This window comes from Durio zibethinus, chromosome 24, assembly GCF_047325235.1.
Source record: "Durio zibethinus cultivar Kanyao isolate XHJ-2024 chromosome 24, ASM4732523v1, whole genome shotgun sequence".
Taxonomy (NCBI): domain Eukaryota; kingdom Viridiplantae; phylum Streptophyta; class Magnoliopsida; order Malvales; family Malvaceae; genus Durio; species Durio zibethinus.
Window position 1 is genome coordinate 16,490,984 of NC_143185.1, and position 15,960 is coordinate 16,506,943.

The window sequence follows — 15,960 nt, forward strand, 5'->3', positions numbered from 1 at the left end:
AATATAATAAATTTATAATATATTAGATATTTTTAAATTAATAAATTATTAAAAATATTAAAATATTTTATATTAAATAATAATTTTATTTATAAAAAATTAAAAAATAATAAAAATGGATAAGATAAAAATATTTAATTGTTAATTAGTTTATTACATAATTATAAAATCTTATTTATTTATATTAAATTAATAAAATTATTTAAAATCTTTTAAATAAAAAAATGAAAAAAAAAGTTAAAGTGATAAGGAATTTTTTACCTTCCAGTACAGTTTCAAGGGTAAAAAGGAAAAAAATTTGGGAGAGCATGATTATTTTTGGAAATGGAGAGTGCAGTGGGATCAAAAATTTCTCACTAGACTCTTATAGGTCCAGTCCATTTTTAGCTTAAGTGCGTTGAAAACATCTTAATTGCACTGAAACTCTATATCCAAACAGTAAATTCCAGCACGAGTGGACAGAAAAGCTTGCCAACGGCACCACACAGATTTTGGTGGAATTCAAATCCACCCTCACACTAATACTGTTTAATAAGCTTATTGACACGATATAAACATTCAACGAGATATTGATATATGTAAAAAGTTAATCAATGTCACGTTATTAATTGACAGTATTAAAAAAATTTAAAATTTTTACATTTTTAAAAAAACATATGAAATATTTTTTAAAATAAAAAATAAAAAATTTATGAAAATTTAAAAGTAAAAAAAATCTAAGAAAATTAATAAAATATTGAAAAAATTTAATAAAACATTTTCTTAAAATGAAAAAAAGATTCACAAAAATTTTAAAAATTGAAAATAAAAAATCTAAGATTTTTTGAAAATTTTGACAATAAAAAAACTCTAAAAATTTTTTTAAAAAGTTTTAAAATTTTAAAATAATTTTTAAAAATTTTTAAAATTTTTGAAAATTTTAAAATTATAAAAAATTATAAAACTTTGAAACTTTGAAATTTTAAAATTTCAAAAAAATCCAAAAAAATTTAAAAAATATTAAAAATTCAAATATATATATATATAAGTCAAATTGTAAGTTTCAAAAAATGAGAAATTTTCAAAAATGTTTCAAATATTTTTACAATTTTTGCAAAATTTTTAGAGTTTTTCATAAAATTTTAGAATTTTATTTTTTAAAGTTTTTTTATGAAATTTTAATTTTATGAAAATTTTAATTTTTTTATTTTTTCAAAAATTTTTTATTTTTTGGATTTCTATTAAAATTTTCAGATTTTTAAAAATTTGTTAAGTTTTCTTTTTTCTTTTATTTTACAAATATTTTACTTTTTATTTTTTATAATTTTTAAAATATTTCAAATTCTTAAAAATTTTAAAAAGTTTTTCTTTTAACGTTGACAAGATAATTGATGATGTGGTGATTAATTTTTTTTACACATGTTAAAATATTATTGAATATTCATGTAATGTCGATAAATTAATTATTGATGTTAATCTAAGATATCAAAGTAAATGATTAAATGAAGATTAAAATATCAAATTAATAGTTTTATTTTTTTTACGTAACAAACTGGTAATTTTATTTTTTAAATCTCAAATTGGTAAAAAAAATTATAGATGAACCATTTTTATAATTTAACCTAAAAATTTGAATATATTTAAAATGTTTAAAATCTAAATAAATTTACCAATAAAAGAAATAAGTGATAAAAGATTTACCAAGCCTCATATTACTTGATTATTTACACTTCTTACTATAATCACTTGATTCTTAAAAACTTAAAATTAAGTAAAACTATGAAAAAACATTATAGAGAACATTTCAAATTCGGTGTGTATAATTTACATTTTTTTTTCCCCAATATCATTAGTTAAAAATTTTTAGCCAATTTGCAAAAAAGAAAAATAGAAAAAACAAATAAAAACGAGTAACGAACGGGTGAAACGTTAAAACATAGTTTCCTCGCATATGCTCAACGCCGCATGCCTCATCGTCACCATGGACGAACCCTTCCCGACCACCGACCCTCTTACGAACCAATTCGGATCTCTCAACGACCTAGTACACGGGCTTGCTACTCTCCAAGACCTCGCTACGCGCGGCTCCTGGCGTTCCATCCTCGACAAAGTTTCCCTAGCCCGTTCCCTCAACCTCCTAACCAACCCCCACGACAACCTCATCTACCTTTCCTACAACGTCCTCGCCCTCTCAAAATTACGCCGCTTCACCGACGCTTCAAACGAACTCGACTCTCTCCACGACTTCAACAGCCACCATTACAAATACGAAACCTACCCTCAACTTTACCCGAACCGCTCTGGTTCAATGGTCCCCTTTTCTCTGCGGTTCATCCAAGCCCAACTTCCGATTAAGCTTGGGAACCGCCAAGAAGGGTTAGATCGGTTTTATCTTTTGCTTAATTTTATTTGTCAGAAAATAAAAGAAAAAGAATGCAATAATTTAGAGGAGTCTGTCAACATTTGGAAAAGAAGGGAAAATTTTGTTCTAAATTGTTTAATTGGCCATCATTTGGGGGCTAAGGAATTCAATGTGTGTTTAGATTTGATTAAGGATTTGATTAATCGTGATTATTTAGATCCAGTTTTAGTTTCCAAATTAGGGTATATTCAGATGCAGATTGGGGATCTTAAAGGGGCAAAGGGGTCATTTAACCGTGTAGAGACAATGTTAAATGAAGGGAAGAATGATGGCTATTCTTTTTTGAGTGAGGTTAAATTTAGGAATCTAGTGAATAGAAACAAGGCCTTGGTTTATTTGGTGGGCAAAGATTATGTTTCTGCAGTGAGGGAATACGAGGAGTGTATTGAAAGGAATAACACAGATGTTGTTGCGATTAATAATAAGGCGCTTTGTTTGATGTATTTGAGGGATTTGTCTGATTCGATTAAGGTACTGGAGAATGCACTTGAAATGGTGACTACCATGGCAGTGAATGAGGCTATGGTGATCAATTTGTGTAGTATGTATGAGTTAGCATATGTCAATCACTCAGAGATTAAGAGGACTTTGAGTAATTGGATTGCACGTGTTGTGTCCGATGATTTTGATGCGTCCTGTACCAGGGTTTGAGTTATTCTCCATTGACTTGTTAATCATTAGTATTTTGTTACAATATCTCAATTTTGTTCAGTTAAAATCTAGTTCCTATAGATTATTTATGGAAATGATGATATTGCTTGAGATACATTGTGGTCATAATGGATGCAATTCTATTTCCAACTGTCCGTCTATGAACTTTTATGCTTTGTTGTGTCCTATGATGCTATCATGGATGAGGTGGCTTATTTAGTGGCGTTTATTCACATAGGATTCTGAAATCAATGGTTTGGATGTTAACATAGCAAATCATAGATTTCAAATGAATTCCACAAACTTTATAGACTTCATTTTTTTTTGTTTGAAACAGACTTTAATGTCTCTTTATATGGATAGAACCAAATTGTACTGCATTTTTTGGTTGAACCAAATTGTACTGCATTTTTTGGTTGCTAAGGAGGCTGTATGCTTATATTGATTCGTATAATGCTTCAGCCTGTAGGTGAAATATCTTAGCTTTCCACATAGCTGGCAAACTATCTAGGAGGTGATTCATTAAAGCAGTGTTTATTTTCTCTCTCTCTTTTCTCCCTTATTCTCTTAAGTGGTCTAAGAGGTTTCTTGACTCCTTGAATATGACTGAAAATTTTTATCTAGAATTTCCTGTTATTTTTACCAATGAGATTAAATGATATGCTAACATTGTCTGTGTTTTTCATCAATATAATATTGGATTCTGCAAAAGTATGTTCTCTACCTAGTTGTCATTATATGCCTATTTTACGAGGTATTGTCTTATATTTTTACTTGATGTTGTGTTGAAACTTCTGATACATCCATCATCTTTTATTTTGGTTCATAACAATAAACAGCCAAGTCTCTTAGAAACCACCATTTGAGATACAATTTTCCCTTCTGGCAAAAAGGGGAAAAAAAAAAGATACTATTTCCCCTCACATCCAAATCACCAGATTATGATGGTATTTTCTTTCTCTAAAATGTGATGGTACATGTAAGTATTGGTATTGGGATACTGCATATGAACCAATATGGCTGTTATAAGGTTTCTAATGGGCCATTTACCCTTGAATTAATAATCTATTTTTAAAGGTGGGAAATGTTGAGTTGGAAGTATAGAGCGGGTAGGAAATTGGATGATAGAAGTAGGAAGTAGAAAGCAGAGAGTGAGAAGTAGGAACTGGAATCAAATCTTCTTAGTAGATGCAAGAGGATGTATGGGAGTTTTCTCATTGCCAAATGACTCTCAAGTGCCATATATACATAGAATTAGTCTGAGAGCACTTAATGCGATCAATGGGAAAGTGTTAGCTCATTCTGTGTTAAGAGTAAAGATGATCATTATAAATTTTAGCAATTAGATGTTACTATAAGTTTGTGATAGAAGGTGGGGCTAGTGCCTTCTGTGAAATATGACACATGAGACATACTTATGAACTTCTGAGAAAGGTTAAGGGAAGAATTCTTAACTAAGTCCATGGTCGAGCCATCAAACAAAGCTTCCTGTAACATTCCTAGAGACATGCAGTTAACCAAAGTATTCTGCTACTAGTCTTGGTGTTGATGTCAGTCATGTTCCAGAACGTAAGTAGGTGGTAGCTGTAAAACATGCTTAAGAACTTATTTAATTTGGTAAATTTACAATTGATAAAGAACAAAGTATCAATGTAGATTAAAGGCTGCTTCTTTGAATGGTGGTTCACTATAAACTAAAAGCATTTAGAAGTAATAAACTGAAGCAAGTAACATTGGTTGTTTTGGTCCTTTTACTGTCTTTATATTTCCTTCTTTTGCGTTCTTAAACCTCATTTCAACAATTCTTTTGGTGTCCTTTCTGGTCGGATGAATTGCTGAATTTGGGCAGGTTTTAAGGAGTAAAGACGACAGAGCAGAGGTTTGCTAGGTCAACTTTTTGTGCTCTCTATTTTATCCCTAGTCGATTCAATTTATGGCAGGCCGAAGCTTGTAGAAGTAATACTCATGTTTACTACCTCATTAGTGGTTTCCTTTCTTTTATAAAAAGAGAATACATAGTGATTTCTTCAACTTGCCCAGCTAACCCCCAAGTGACACACTCGTACTTTAAATTTAAGATTTTGCTACTTTTCATAGAACTTGGACCTTGGATATTAATGGAGCTTTGTAAAGAAGGGGCTATGTTTGTCTAACCCATAAAAATGTAGTGATGGCATTTGTTGTTGCTAAAGTTTTGTCCCTCCTAATTCAGGAATAAGCCCAGTGTAGCTCATTTTCGTGACAGATGAATGAAAATGGAGAAATTCTCAATCATAACAAATTGATGTTTTCTTAAAATCTCGTAGATTTCCGGCGGATAGAATCTGTTGGTATTTTACATTGAAAAAACCCTGTAAAATCGGCAAATGAGATTTTGTCTCAATGCAAAGAGAAAGAATTGAAACTCATGTGCAAGTCTTATTAAGTGTAGTTTTCTGTTTGGGAATTGCTACTGATCTCAAGATTATTCTACATTGTTATAAGCAATAAAGGTTTTTTCATTTTAATTGACCTGAAATTTGGGTTTCTGAAGATACGAAACTTGAACCCTTAAAATTCTTGTAACTCGAGGTCAAATTTTTTATTTGTTCCATACACACTTTTACTTAAAATACCATCCAAAAAAGGTGTGGATCAATTTGATTCAAGCAATAAAAGTTGCTTACGAAGAGGAAAAAAACTCTATTTAATTTAAGTAACTTCATATTTCTAATATTGACAAAATTTATAGAATAAAAAAACTGTTGAAAAAAAAAATAAAAAATTTAACCCTTTTTTTTTTATTTGTAAAAGAATAAAAACATGCTATTTTCTAGTATAGACAGTTACATAATCTATTAGAAGAGTGTAATACACTTTATTGTCAGTGTTCAATTCAAACACTAACAGCATGAATTATAAAAAAGCCACCAAAGTGTTAGGTGATGAACATGCTGATGAGTGATAACTGGTCCAATTCAGCAAGAAGCAACGCCAAAATTAGGTTGGCACTTCCCTACTGGTCCAACTTGGTCCAATTCTCAACCTCCCTTTCCACTGTGTCTCAACCTCCTTTGGGCTAAAGGTTAGGACTAAGGTACCCTTCGGCCGTGGCTGGTCCAACTAGTATTCCACCTACCCAGCTATCTTAATTCTCCAATCACCATCATTGATGCAAATTGGAAGGGTTCAAATTCCAGGATAAAACTTAAAACACCTCACCTTCCAACATTTAAAAAAAAAAAAACTATTAACACCTCCAGGCTCCAACAACCCCTCTCGATTGTCCTGCATCCCACCAACTCCCTTGCACTTATTTTTCTTCCTTTCCTATAATTGTTTTTGGTTTGCTTTTATTTATGTGACTGAGAAAAGAACAAGGTCCAACGTTACGCCAAAACCAGTGTTTTTGCTTTAATAATTCTCTTCATCCAAATGGCAAATTTTCTTCATACTGAAACAATCATTTCCCGTGTTGGTTTCAGCTCCCAATTTTTGGGATCGAATTCCGCCTCCAAGGCCTCTGTTTCCGTTTCTTTCCCTTCTTCTCATACCAATCTCTGCTTCAAGTAAGTTTCTTTCGGGCTTTTTATTATTTCTAGCTCTTGTTTTTTATTCGGTTCTTGGGGACAAATTTTGGGTTGTTATTGCTTTTAACGAAATCTTTAATCTATCTATTCAGTTCATTGAAGAAAGACCATAAATTTGTTTCTGGGTCATCAGTTGGATCATTTAAATTAGTTAAGTTTCATGGTAGAATTGGTTTTTTTTGCTTCTTTGACTGTAAAGATAAAGTCGCTGTAAACCAGATAGCCTTAGGTTTGAATTATGAAAGTGTTATGTCTACTTTGATTTGGTTTAGGCTGTTTTTTTCATGTGCATTAGCTATGTCAAAATCCTTTGTCATAATATGGTAAAATATGGATGAACCTTTTGAGTTGCAGCTGGCAATTAATATAGGATATGTTCTCTGCTTGATGTTAGTCTAGACCCTTTCTACAATTATTGGCTTTTCAGCAGTTAAAAGAATAGGTTGCCAATATGTACGGACAAATTGTTATGGAAATGATTTCATGTAATATCTTCATTTTATGTAAATGTAAAGAGAAACATCCGTATTTTTAGTTTACCTCATGTCTTCAACTGATTCTTTGTAGTTGTATAACTATTTTAATTTAAAAAACTTTCCCAAGCAATGCTATCTATCAATTTAAAGATTGAAGAAAGGCCGTACATATTCTGCAAGCATTTTTAGTTTGCCTGAAAGTTATAGAAAACTAGTCTCAAAGTCTAATTGCCAAAAATCTCCCAAAGGGAGAAAGGAACACCAGATATATAAGAGAATATCATTGTCTAGTTGTATGTACATCTTGGCAGATCTGTTGAGATTTCTAGACACCAGTCATCTAGAACAAGTGCAATGTCAAAGGCAGATAGTAGCAGCTATGACCAAGTGAAAGTTGATATCTCTCTGAGCCCCAGAGTTAACTCTGTGAAGCCATCAAAGACAATGGCTATAACTGATCATGCAACTGCTCTAGCACAAGCTGGTGTCCCTGTTATTCGATTGGCTGCCGGAGAGCCTGATTTTGATACGCCAGCTGTTATAGCAGAGGTGCTTTTCTTTTTCTAATCCATTGGGTCCCTGTTGTCATTTTCTCTGTTTAAGTTGTGTCATCTTTTAGGTTTGTTTGTTTTTGGCCAGTATGTCATCTTTTAGTTTAAGAGGCTGTTCTTCTAAGAAGTATTTTAATTTATTATATTTTGTCATTTTGTGAAAAATAAGGCTGGGATAAATGCAATTCGTGAAGGTTACACAAGGTACACTCCCAATGCAGGTACGATGGAACTTCGTATGGCAATTTGTCATAAGCTAAAAGGTAAATGTATATGCTATGCGAGTACTTTCCTGATTTAAAAAGTGTAAAATTTGATGCTTGTTTACCTTTGAGGTAGGATGAGGAAGGGTTTCTCATGTTTTTTCTAGTTCTTTTTTACTTATTTCCTTTTAATATGTTGCAGAGGAGAATGGAATCTCATATACACCTGATCAAATTTTGGTCAGTAATGGTGCTAAGCAGAGTATCCTTCAAGCAGTTCTTGCAGTTTGTTCTCCTGGGGATGAGGTGAAGTTTTTCTATTTAACAATCTTTACCATAGAAAAGCTGTGGATATGCTTTAAAAAATCCTCCCCTGCCACCTCTTTTACCTAGTTGGAAGTTAATGTTATAGATCTATTTCCATCTTTCACCTGATGCTGAGCTATATCCACTTATCTTGCTGTCTTTCTTACTATCTTTGATCAAATCATAGAAGTTCATAGAACTAGGGACTTTCTAGTAATGACGGTATTTACCTTTGAATTGAGTGAATATTCTTTGGAATCTGGAATCCTTTCCATTGAATTCATTGTAGCATCAGAACAAGAATAAAATTCGGACACAAATGCTAAGCATGACTTATTTGTCCTTTCAGTTGAGCTTGTGCTGAGGAAGAAATGGATATATGTTTTGTTTTGGAACATGAATAGGAAAGTACGTATTTGAATTTAATTTGTTAGGCAAATTATGCTAATAGAATTTTTCAATATGTGAGAAAAGGATAGATTCAAATATCAGCGATTTTGATATATAGTGAATTGGATTTGGAAGTGAGTTTGAAAAATCTATTCTCGTATGAGAATTTCGAAGGCTCCATTTACTTTAGATCTTAGTTTTTCATACACTGACTGCATCCATCAGTATAATTTTCAGAGTTAACCAAATTCAAATACCCCACGAAGTTCATGTTTCCAAACTTAACCATTGTTATCTCAATTTCTTTGCATTATTTAAAACCACATTTTCCTTTTACAAGAATGTATGGATATGTTTGTTAATCTATTAAATTGATTACAGAAACTTAACCATTGTTATCTCAATTTCTTTGCATTATTCAAAACCACATTTTCCTTTTACAAGAATGTATGGATATGTTTGTTAATCTATTAAATTGATTACAGTACCAGGTCTCAAATAAGAAATTACTGATGTACCACTTTGTATCCATTGATTATGCTATCAAAAGTTTCAGTTACAGCCACACATATTTAATTTCAAGTTGCTAGTCTACAAATTTAGTCAATAAGAAATGCCTTACGGATTTGAAATACTTGGCATGAAACAAAACAAATATTAGCCTAGCTTTGTCAGGAATGTTGAAAACTATAAAGAAGAAAATATTATAAAATTATAAATATTATGATATTTTCCTGCATGCTAGAATGTCATTTCCTGTTTATGGTGTTAGATATTCCTTCCAAATGTATATGTCTGCAAGGAACGTTATTTACGTAATCATAATTATGCTTCCGGTGTTTTTAAGTAGAGCGATAAGAGGTGGTTTAATTATGAGCACATAACTTATTTCAGGTAATAATTCCTTCTCCATATTGGGTAAGTTACCCAGAAATGGCAAGGCTGGCTGATGCAACACCTGTTATTCTTCCGACACTCGTCTCTAAAAATTTTCTATTGGATCCAAAGCTCCTTGAGTCTAAAATCACTGCAAAGTCAAGACTGTTGATTCTATGTTCTCCATCCAACCCAACCGGATCTGTTTACCCTAAGAAACTGCTTGAAACAATTGCAGAAATTGTAGCAAAGCATCCCAGGCTCTTGGTACTATTACTTAGCCTGAACTCTCAGACATAGCCTATACTGATATTCAAACACTGAGTGATCTGTTATTGACTTATTCAGGTGCTATCTGATGAAATATACGAACATATAATTTATGCACCGGCAACTCACACGAGCTTTGCATCATTGCCAGGCATGTGGGAGCGGACTCTAACTGTCAATGGCTTTTCCAAGGTAATTCAATTTCATTTAAACCTAGGTTAAGTATTCCCTTCCACATAATTGATTAATTTTCCATGCTTAACTTTGGTATAATTCATTTGGTGGTCATTTTGAGCATTGACATTTTGAAGGTGACATATGTAGGCTTTTGCAATGACTGGTTGGCGACTCGGATATATTGCCGGACCTAAGCACTTTGTTGCAGCATGTAATAAAATCCAGAGTCAGGTATGTTTCATTATACCCATCACTTTCATATTCTGTTGAGCAAACTGGCATCTGGTATGCATTAGTGCAGTAATGCTATTGACTATAATAAGATTCGTTTTAAAAGCTATGAACTCTGGGAATAACTTTTCTTGGAGATCAAATGGATTTTGTTGCTAGTCTGATATATAGAATGATCAGACGACATGGCACTTTTTGTTGGGTTGGCTGTGGTATACAGTTGAGGACTACAGATGCGGACAATACTAATCTCTGACATATACGGTCAAGTATCTGAATATGCTTACACTAATGTTGTTTATTGGGGCTCATACCATTTTGGTATTTTTTTTTTTCATTTCCTAGTAGCCTTCTTTGAACCTCCCATACTTGAAGAAGCTAGTCAACATTTTACTTTTGGTATTACTGCCTGGCTCTAAAGAGTTTTAAACTAATCGTACCTACATCAATTTTAATTTGGTTCTTGCATCATACTGAAAGTTAAACTATTGTGGTAATTTTCAATGTTTTTCACAAGAATGAACAATTTGGGATATAGTTGTCAATTTCCTTGTTAAGGCTCGCTGTATATTTTAGAACATGGCACTTGCACAGTTATTTACGCATAAAAAGTTTAGAGACATTTAATCATCTCCAGTTAGAAGCTTTTTGAACCTCATAATTCTGATACTTGTTCAAGTTAGTCAATGTTTGTACTTTTGATATTACTCAAGCTGCTGAAGAGGTTTGAAAAAATTTTACCCTATGCACACTTTAGTTTGGTTCATTCTGCTTGTACTTAAAGTTGAACCAACGGGCTGCAGTGTTTGGAAAACTGAAATTGCTTGTGTTTGGAAAACCTCAAAATTGGTGCCATTAACTAACATAATGATCAAGTGCTGAAGGAAAGAACAATGGTTATTAAAGGAGTAAGCTTGAGTTGACTGTGCTAGTAGATGGGCACTTCTAAACATTTGCATATGTCTAACTAATTGAAACTGATATATTAAGAAGGATTCAAATTGTTGATCCCATATAATTAAGGCAATGGAATACCAATATGTCAATTAATGCCAATAGGCTGATATATCTATTAATGCACTTATGTATGTTATGCATATCAACACATTAATTTCTTTGTTAAATGTGTAGTTTCATTAGTTGAATCAATATGCAGAAAACTAACCTCAATTTGGTTTTTATTTTCTAGGTCACTTCAGGAGCTAGTAGTATAGCACAAAAAGCAGGAGTTGCTGCATTAGGCCTGGGCTATGCTGGTGGGGAAGCAGTTTCCACCATGGTGAAAGCATTCAGGGAACGGCGAGATTTCTTGGTTAAAAGCTTTGGGGAATTGGAAGGTGTTAAGATGTCAGAACCTCAGGTACACCAGTCTTGGCATAAAATCACTTACTGGGTAAACATAAACCTGATTTATTTATGAAAAATTCTGGTTTATGCATATCACATTTTCTTCAATGTTTTGATATTTTAGCTTTTCAATTAACATACTTAAACCCGATTTATTTATGAACAAAGCTGGTTTATGTATTTGTCATTTTCTTCAATGTTTTGATATTGTAGCTTTTCAATTAACATACTTCTTGCTTGCACTACTTCTGGTTTGCAGGGAGCTTTTTATCTCTTCATTGATTTCAGTTCTTACTACGGAATAGAAGCTGAAGGTTTTGGTAAAATTGAAAATTCAGAATCACTTTGTCGATACCTCCTGGACAAGGCTCAGGTATGCTTCATTGAATACTGTCAGGACCTTTCTTTTTAAAGTGATTGAGAAGGGTTAGGCTGTGTTAATCAATATTTTTGGAACTGCCTGAATATTCTGTTTGACATTGAAGATCAAACATCAAATACTGTTTCTAATGACTTACAGGTTGCACTAGTCCCTGGAGATGCATTTGGGGATGATAGCTGCATTCGCATATCCTATGCAGCATCCCTTACCACCTTACAAGCTGCTTTTGAGAGAATTAATAAAGCACTTATCACCCTGAGGCCTGCTGTCCCTGTTTAACACAGATGAATTATCATGCAGCATATTGTAATCGTTGTACTTTATTTTGGGATTTGAACTTGTTATTTTTTGTAATAAGTTTATTGCATAAAATTCTGGCTTTTCTAGGTTCATTTATTCTCTTCTATGATTGTCCTGCATTTTCCTTCCAGAGGCCGAATCCCCACGGGTTTGAGAAAGGAAATATTATTACATGCTCATTTGTCATTATTGTGTTTGATAGGCCCGTTATGAAGTCATTAGGTTTATGGCAAAAAGAGCTATGGAAAAACCTTTACCACGGCTTTCCTTTTTGTAACTCGTTTTTCATTTGCCTTCAATTTGTTATAAAAAACAGTAATGTTAGCGTAGTATATGTTTACTTTCCATATTATATACTGTTCTTATAATTCGCCATTCTTGAGTTCAGAATGTTCCCAAGGAATATTTCTTTCTACGGTAGCTAGATCTAGGGCTCCAAGGAATCAATTCCCCTTCCAAACAAGTTTGCTTCATATGTTCCAACATAAAGATAGTATCTTGTTTATTTAGGTTTATCTGGCAGAATGGTAATTGGAAGAAAGGTTGAATCGTAAAACGACATTAAGGCTCAACGAGAGTTTCTCTGGCCATACTTGCTAAATGAATGTAATTCTAGTCTATCAATAGGAGACAAAGCTGGAACTTTTCCAGAAGGTTTCAGGCTAAGGTTTCTGTTCCAAGAGAAAAAGCTAGATGGTAACATAATCAAGGAAAAGCAACCCTTTCCCTTTTTAGCCATAATATTCCTGCCTAGCAGGTATTTCCTTGCATTAAGGCATCCCTAAGAAGCTAAGGAACCCTTCATCCAAAGCCTAAAACTATGGACTTGAACCACAAGACAATCAATCTCTAATACCAAGAATTCTCTTCTTCCAGTCATGCATTACCTCCCTTTCCTTCCCATCTTCCTTCCCCATTTATACCATGATTATAATGCCAATGAATAATACCAAAAAACTTGAACCTAAAACTAGTAACTTGAAATGGAGGATTTTATTCCATGCCAAGAAGGGGCGGCAGAAATTGTGTTTTTTGATTCAGAAACTACAGTACCCAACAGAGCTGGCCAAAGGTTCTGGATATTGGAGTTTGGAGCAATTGTGGTTTGTCCAAGGAAGCTCGTTGAGCTGGAGAGTTTTAGCACCCTGATAAGGCCTAAGGACTTGTCTGCTGTTGCATTGAGGTCTGGTCGATGTGATGGGATTACTAGGGGAGCTGTTGCAAATGCACCAGAATTTGAGGAAGTTGCTGACAAAATATTCAGCCTTTTGAATGGTAGGATTTGGGCGGGCCATAACATTCAGAGATTTGATTGTGTGCGCATTAAGGAGGCCTTTGCTGAGATTGGTAGGCCTGCTCCTTTATCTGTTGGGATCATTGATTCTTTAGTAATCCTGACTGAGAAGTTTGGCAGAAGAGCTGGAAATATGAAGGTAAAATTCACATTTCTAAGAATAATTTATGGCTCTTATCAGAAATTGAGGCAATTTTTAGACATAATAAAATCTTTGTTACACCCCTAGAATCTCAATTTCTTTGAGATTGAGATTGAATATTCTCTCCTGTAATAATGTTCACAAATTTGTCCAACCCTTCATGCAGATGGCGAGCTTAGCTACTTACTTTGGGCTTGGGCAGCAAAAGCACAGGTATGGGAATCTTTTTGTGTTAGATACCTGAATCCATGTGGGGAATATGTTGTTGAACAAATGAGAAAAAAAAATAACGGAAGGAAATGATCATAATCATGGTTTTATCTATAATAATTTCCTTAAACAGGAGCCTGGATGATGTTCGAATGAATTTGGAGGTTCTAAAGCATTGTGCAACTGTGCTCCTTTTGGTATGTCCTGAAACATTCAGTAATGAATTCCAGCATCAATTTCATTAACTTTTATGTTGATAACTTCTGTTTCAGAATTTAAAGCTATGGGTTTTTATGATGTTAGGAATCAAGCCTCCCTAGCATCTTGAATGGCAGTACTTGGCACAGCAACCCCACAATAACGGCACGAAGTAGAAGGAGTGCAGGAAAATTGATATGCAGGGAAGAAACCAGCAGGAAATCTCCCCCAACTTCTAGCGGACATCAAAGAACAGTACCCTACTCAAGGGGAAGTTTGCGAAAGGTTTTACCACTAAATAATAGCTATCTTAATCACATGTTAATTTGTCAGTAATTAATTATTTAAGCATTGTTATTGAAGCAGATGACAGAAAGAGTAAAAAATCTCCTGTGCAAAACCCAAGGAAGCCAGCCACTTAACAACTTGCTCAAGCATTCACATTCAGTGCTCCGATAAGATCAGAAAAGAAGGCAGATTTCGGATGAGAGGAAGAACAAAAGATAAAAGGAGATTGCAAACTTAATTGGAATTTTCAAATGTGTTTCAGATTGGCGAGGGTCCTGTAAAGGGTTCCTCTTCAATGCGAATATGACATGCATGCTTAAGAGGGTCTTTCCTTGCTTATTAATTAGATGAATTTAATAAAAAAATTATGAGAACTTGGGACACCCTTTTTTGTGGACTATTCATTAATTGCAAAATTCCGATTATCTATAAGTTTGAATTAATCAAGTGAAGTTCCGCATGATAAATTCTGTACCATCTATTGAACTGCTCCAGGTTTCCTTAGGAGCTCAATCATTATCTGTTTCTATTGAATCTGCTCCGTTAGCATGTCGAATTTTATCATTATGTATAAAAATTCTTTAATTTGGTTAAACTCAAAAGAATTTCACTTATATTTTAGATCAACCTAAAATTTAGGATAAATATATTTGAGTAGATTTTGAGATTTAAATTATCAATCAAACAAAGATTATGTAAAGTGTTAGTATCATGCCTAAACTTGATTCCTCTTAACCTATGGATACTTGCAAGATTGAGTATCAAATGCCTTTTCTTTTTTTTCTTTTTTTTTTCCATTTTTAGCCCGTAAAACAAAAATATAGAGATTGAAATTCAACATTGTTGAATACAATCTGATGCATCTAAAGATAGTTGTGAGGATGCATTTGATAATTAAAGCTACATAGACAAATTCGGTAGTGAGAACTTAGTTGATTTTCTTTTTTCTTCTTCTTTCCTCTATCACTGAAAAGTGAAACAAAGAATAGCAAAGATTAAACTCCCATACTATATTAATTCACCTTGGCTTTTACATGTATGTAATCCGAATTTTCTATTTTCATGATTGTTAAATCTCTGCCCTTTCTTAACATGAAAGATATATAATAATTGCCAATAGTCTGCGAGGCTTATTGGTGGAGAAGTGTACTTTTATTTCCACATTTAAATTATAACAGATTCAAATAAAAATAAAAAAAGAAAGATATATAATAATAATCATTAAATTGAATCTTGTTGCTCGCAAAAAAAATCTCACATCCGCAAGATGTGCAATTTTCTACTCTTTTCCTTTTCTTTTCTTTTGGATAAGAACAGGCAATTTTGTAGGTCAATATAATATCTTCTTATCACATGCAATAAGATTGAAAGGATAGTAACACTAATAGAATTGATGAAGAAATCAATGGTTGGAATTAGAGGGATTAGCTGAAGACTAGGCATCTTCTCGATTGAATATCTCTCTCTCCCACTTCCAACTCTCAAGTTCTTTCAATAACAGTCCTTTGCTTTCCTCCTCTCAATCATATTCCTTCGTTCGAGCTTGCTTTTCCTTCTTGATCTCGTATCCTATGTTAAAACACATTATCTCTTTTTGGTTGAAATGAAGAAAAAGAGACAGTTTATGACAATAACTATTCTGTTGACATTTATAATTTTGTTATTGCTTCTTGTTGTTAGAGTTTTTTTTTTTGTCGA

The 15,960-nt window shown here is 33.0% G+C and overlaps 3 protein-coding genes across 5 annotated transcripts; all 3 read left to right on the top strand.

Moving 5' to 3' along the window:
- Positions 1-1,890: 1,890 nt before the first annotated feature.
- LOC111316950 (uncharacterized) lies at positions 1,891-5,270 on the top strand. Its single transcript, XM_089753380.1, has one exon. The coding sequence runs from the start codon at positions 1,931-1,933 to the stop codon at positions 3,050-3,052; it is 1,122 nt and encodes a 373-aa protein (XP_089609506.1). The 5' UTR covers positions 1,891-1,930; the 3' UTR covers positions 3,053-5,270.
- Positions 5,271-5,930: 660 nt separating this feature from the next.
- On the top strand, positions 5,931-12,464 carry LOC111316949 (bifunctional aspartate aminotransferase and glutamate/aspartate-prephenate aminotransferase). Of its 3 annotated transcripts, XM_089753379.1 has the most exons (11): positions 5,961-6,412; positions 6,517-6,600; positions 7,409-7,646; positions 7,818-7,911; positions 8,054-8,157; positions 9,442-9,690; positions 9,772-9,885; positions 10,018-10,101; positions 11,291-11,461; positions 11,708-11,821; positions 11,969-12,222. In XM_089753379.1, the coding sequence occupies exons 3-11, from the start codon at positions 7,452-7,454 to the stop codon at positions 12,107-12,109; spliced, it is 1,266 nt and encodes a 421-aa protein (XP_089609505.1). In that variant the 5' UTR covers positions 5,961-6,412; positions 6,517-6,600; positions 7,409-7,451; the 3' UTR covers positions 12,110-12,222. The 3 variants fall into 3 exon arrangements, with proteins under 3 accessions (XP_089609504.1, XP_089609503.1, XP_089609505.1); XM_089753378.1 differs by having other exon boundaries at positions 5,931-6,600; positions 7,818-7,869; XM_089753377.1 differs by having other exon boundaries at positions 5,936-6,600; positions 11,969-12,464.
- Positions 12,465-12,603: 139 nt separating this feature from the next.
- LOC111316951 (protein NEN4-like) lies at positions 12,604-14,630 on the top strand. The gene is made up of 5 exons (XM_022919203.2): positions 12,604-13,563; positions 13,733-13,779; positions 13,910-13,973; positions 14,080-14,259; positions 14,341-14,630. The coding sequence occupies exons 1-5, from the start codon at positions 13,114-13,116 to the stop codon at positions 14,431-14,433; spliced, it is 834 nt and encodes a 277-aa protein (XP_022774938.2). The 5' UTR covers positions 12,604-13,113; the 3' UTR covers positions 14,434-14,630.
- The last annotated feature ends 1,330 nt before the right edge of the window (positions 14,631-15,960 follow it).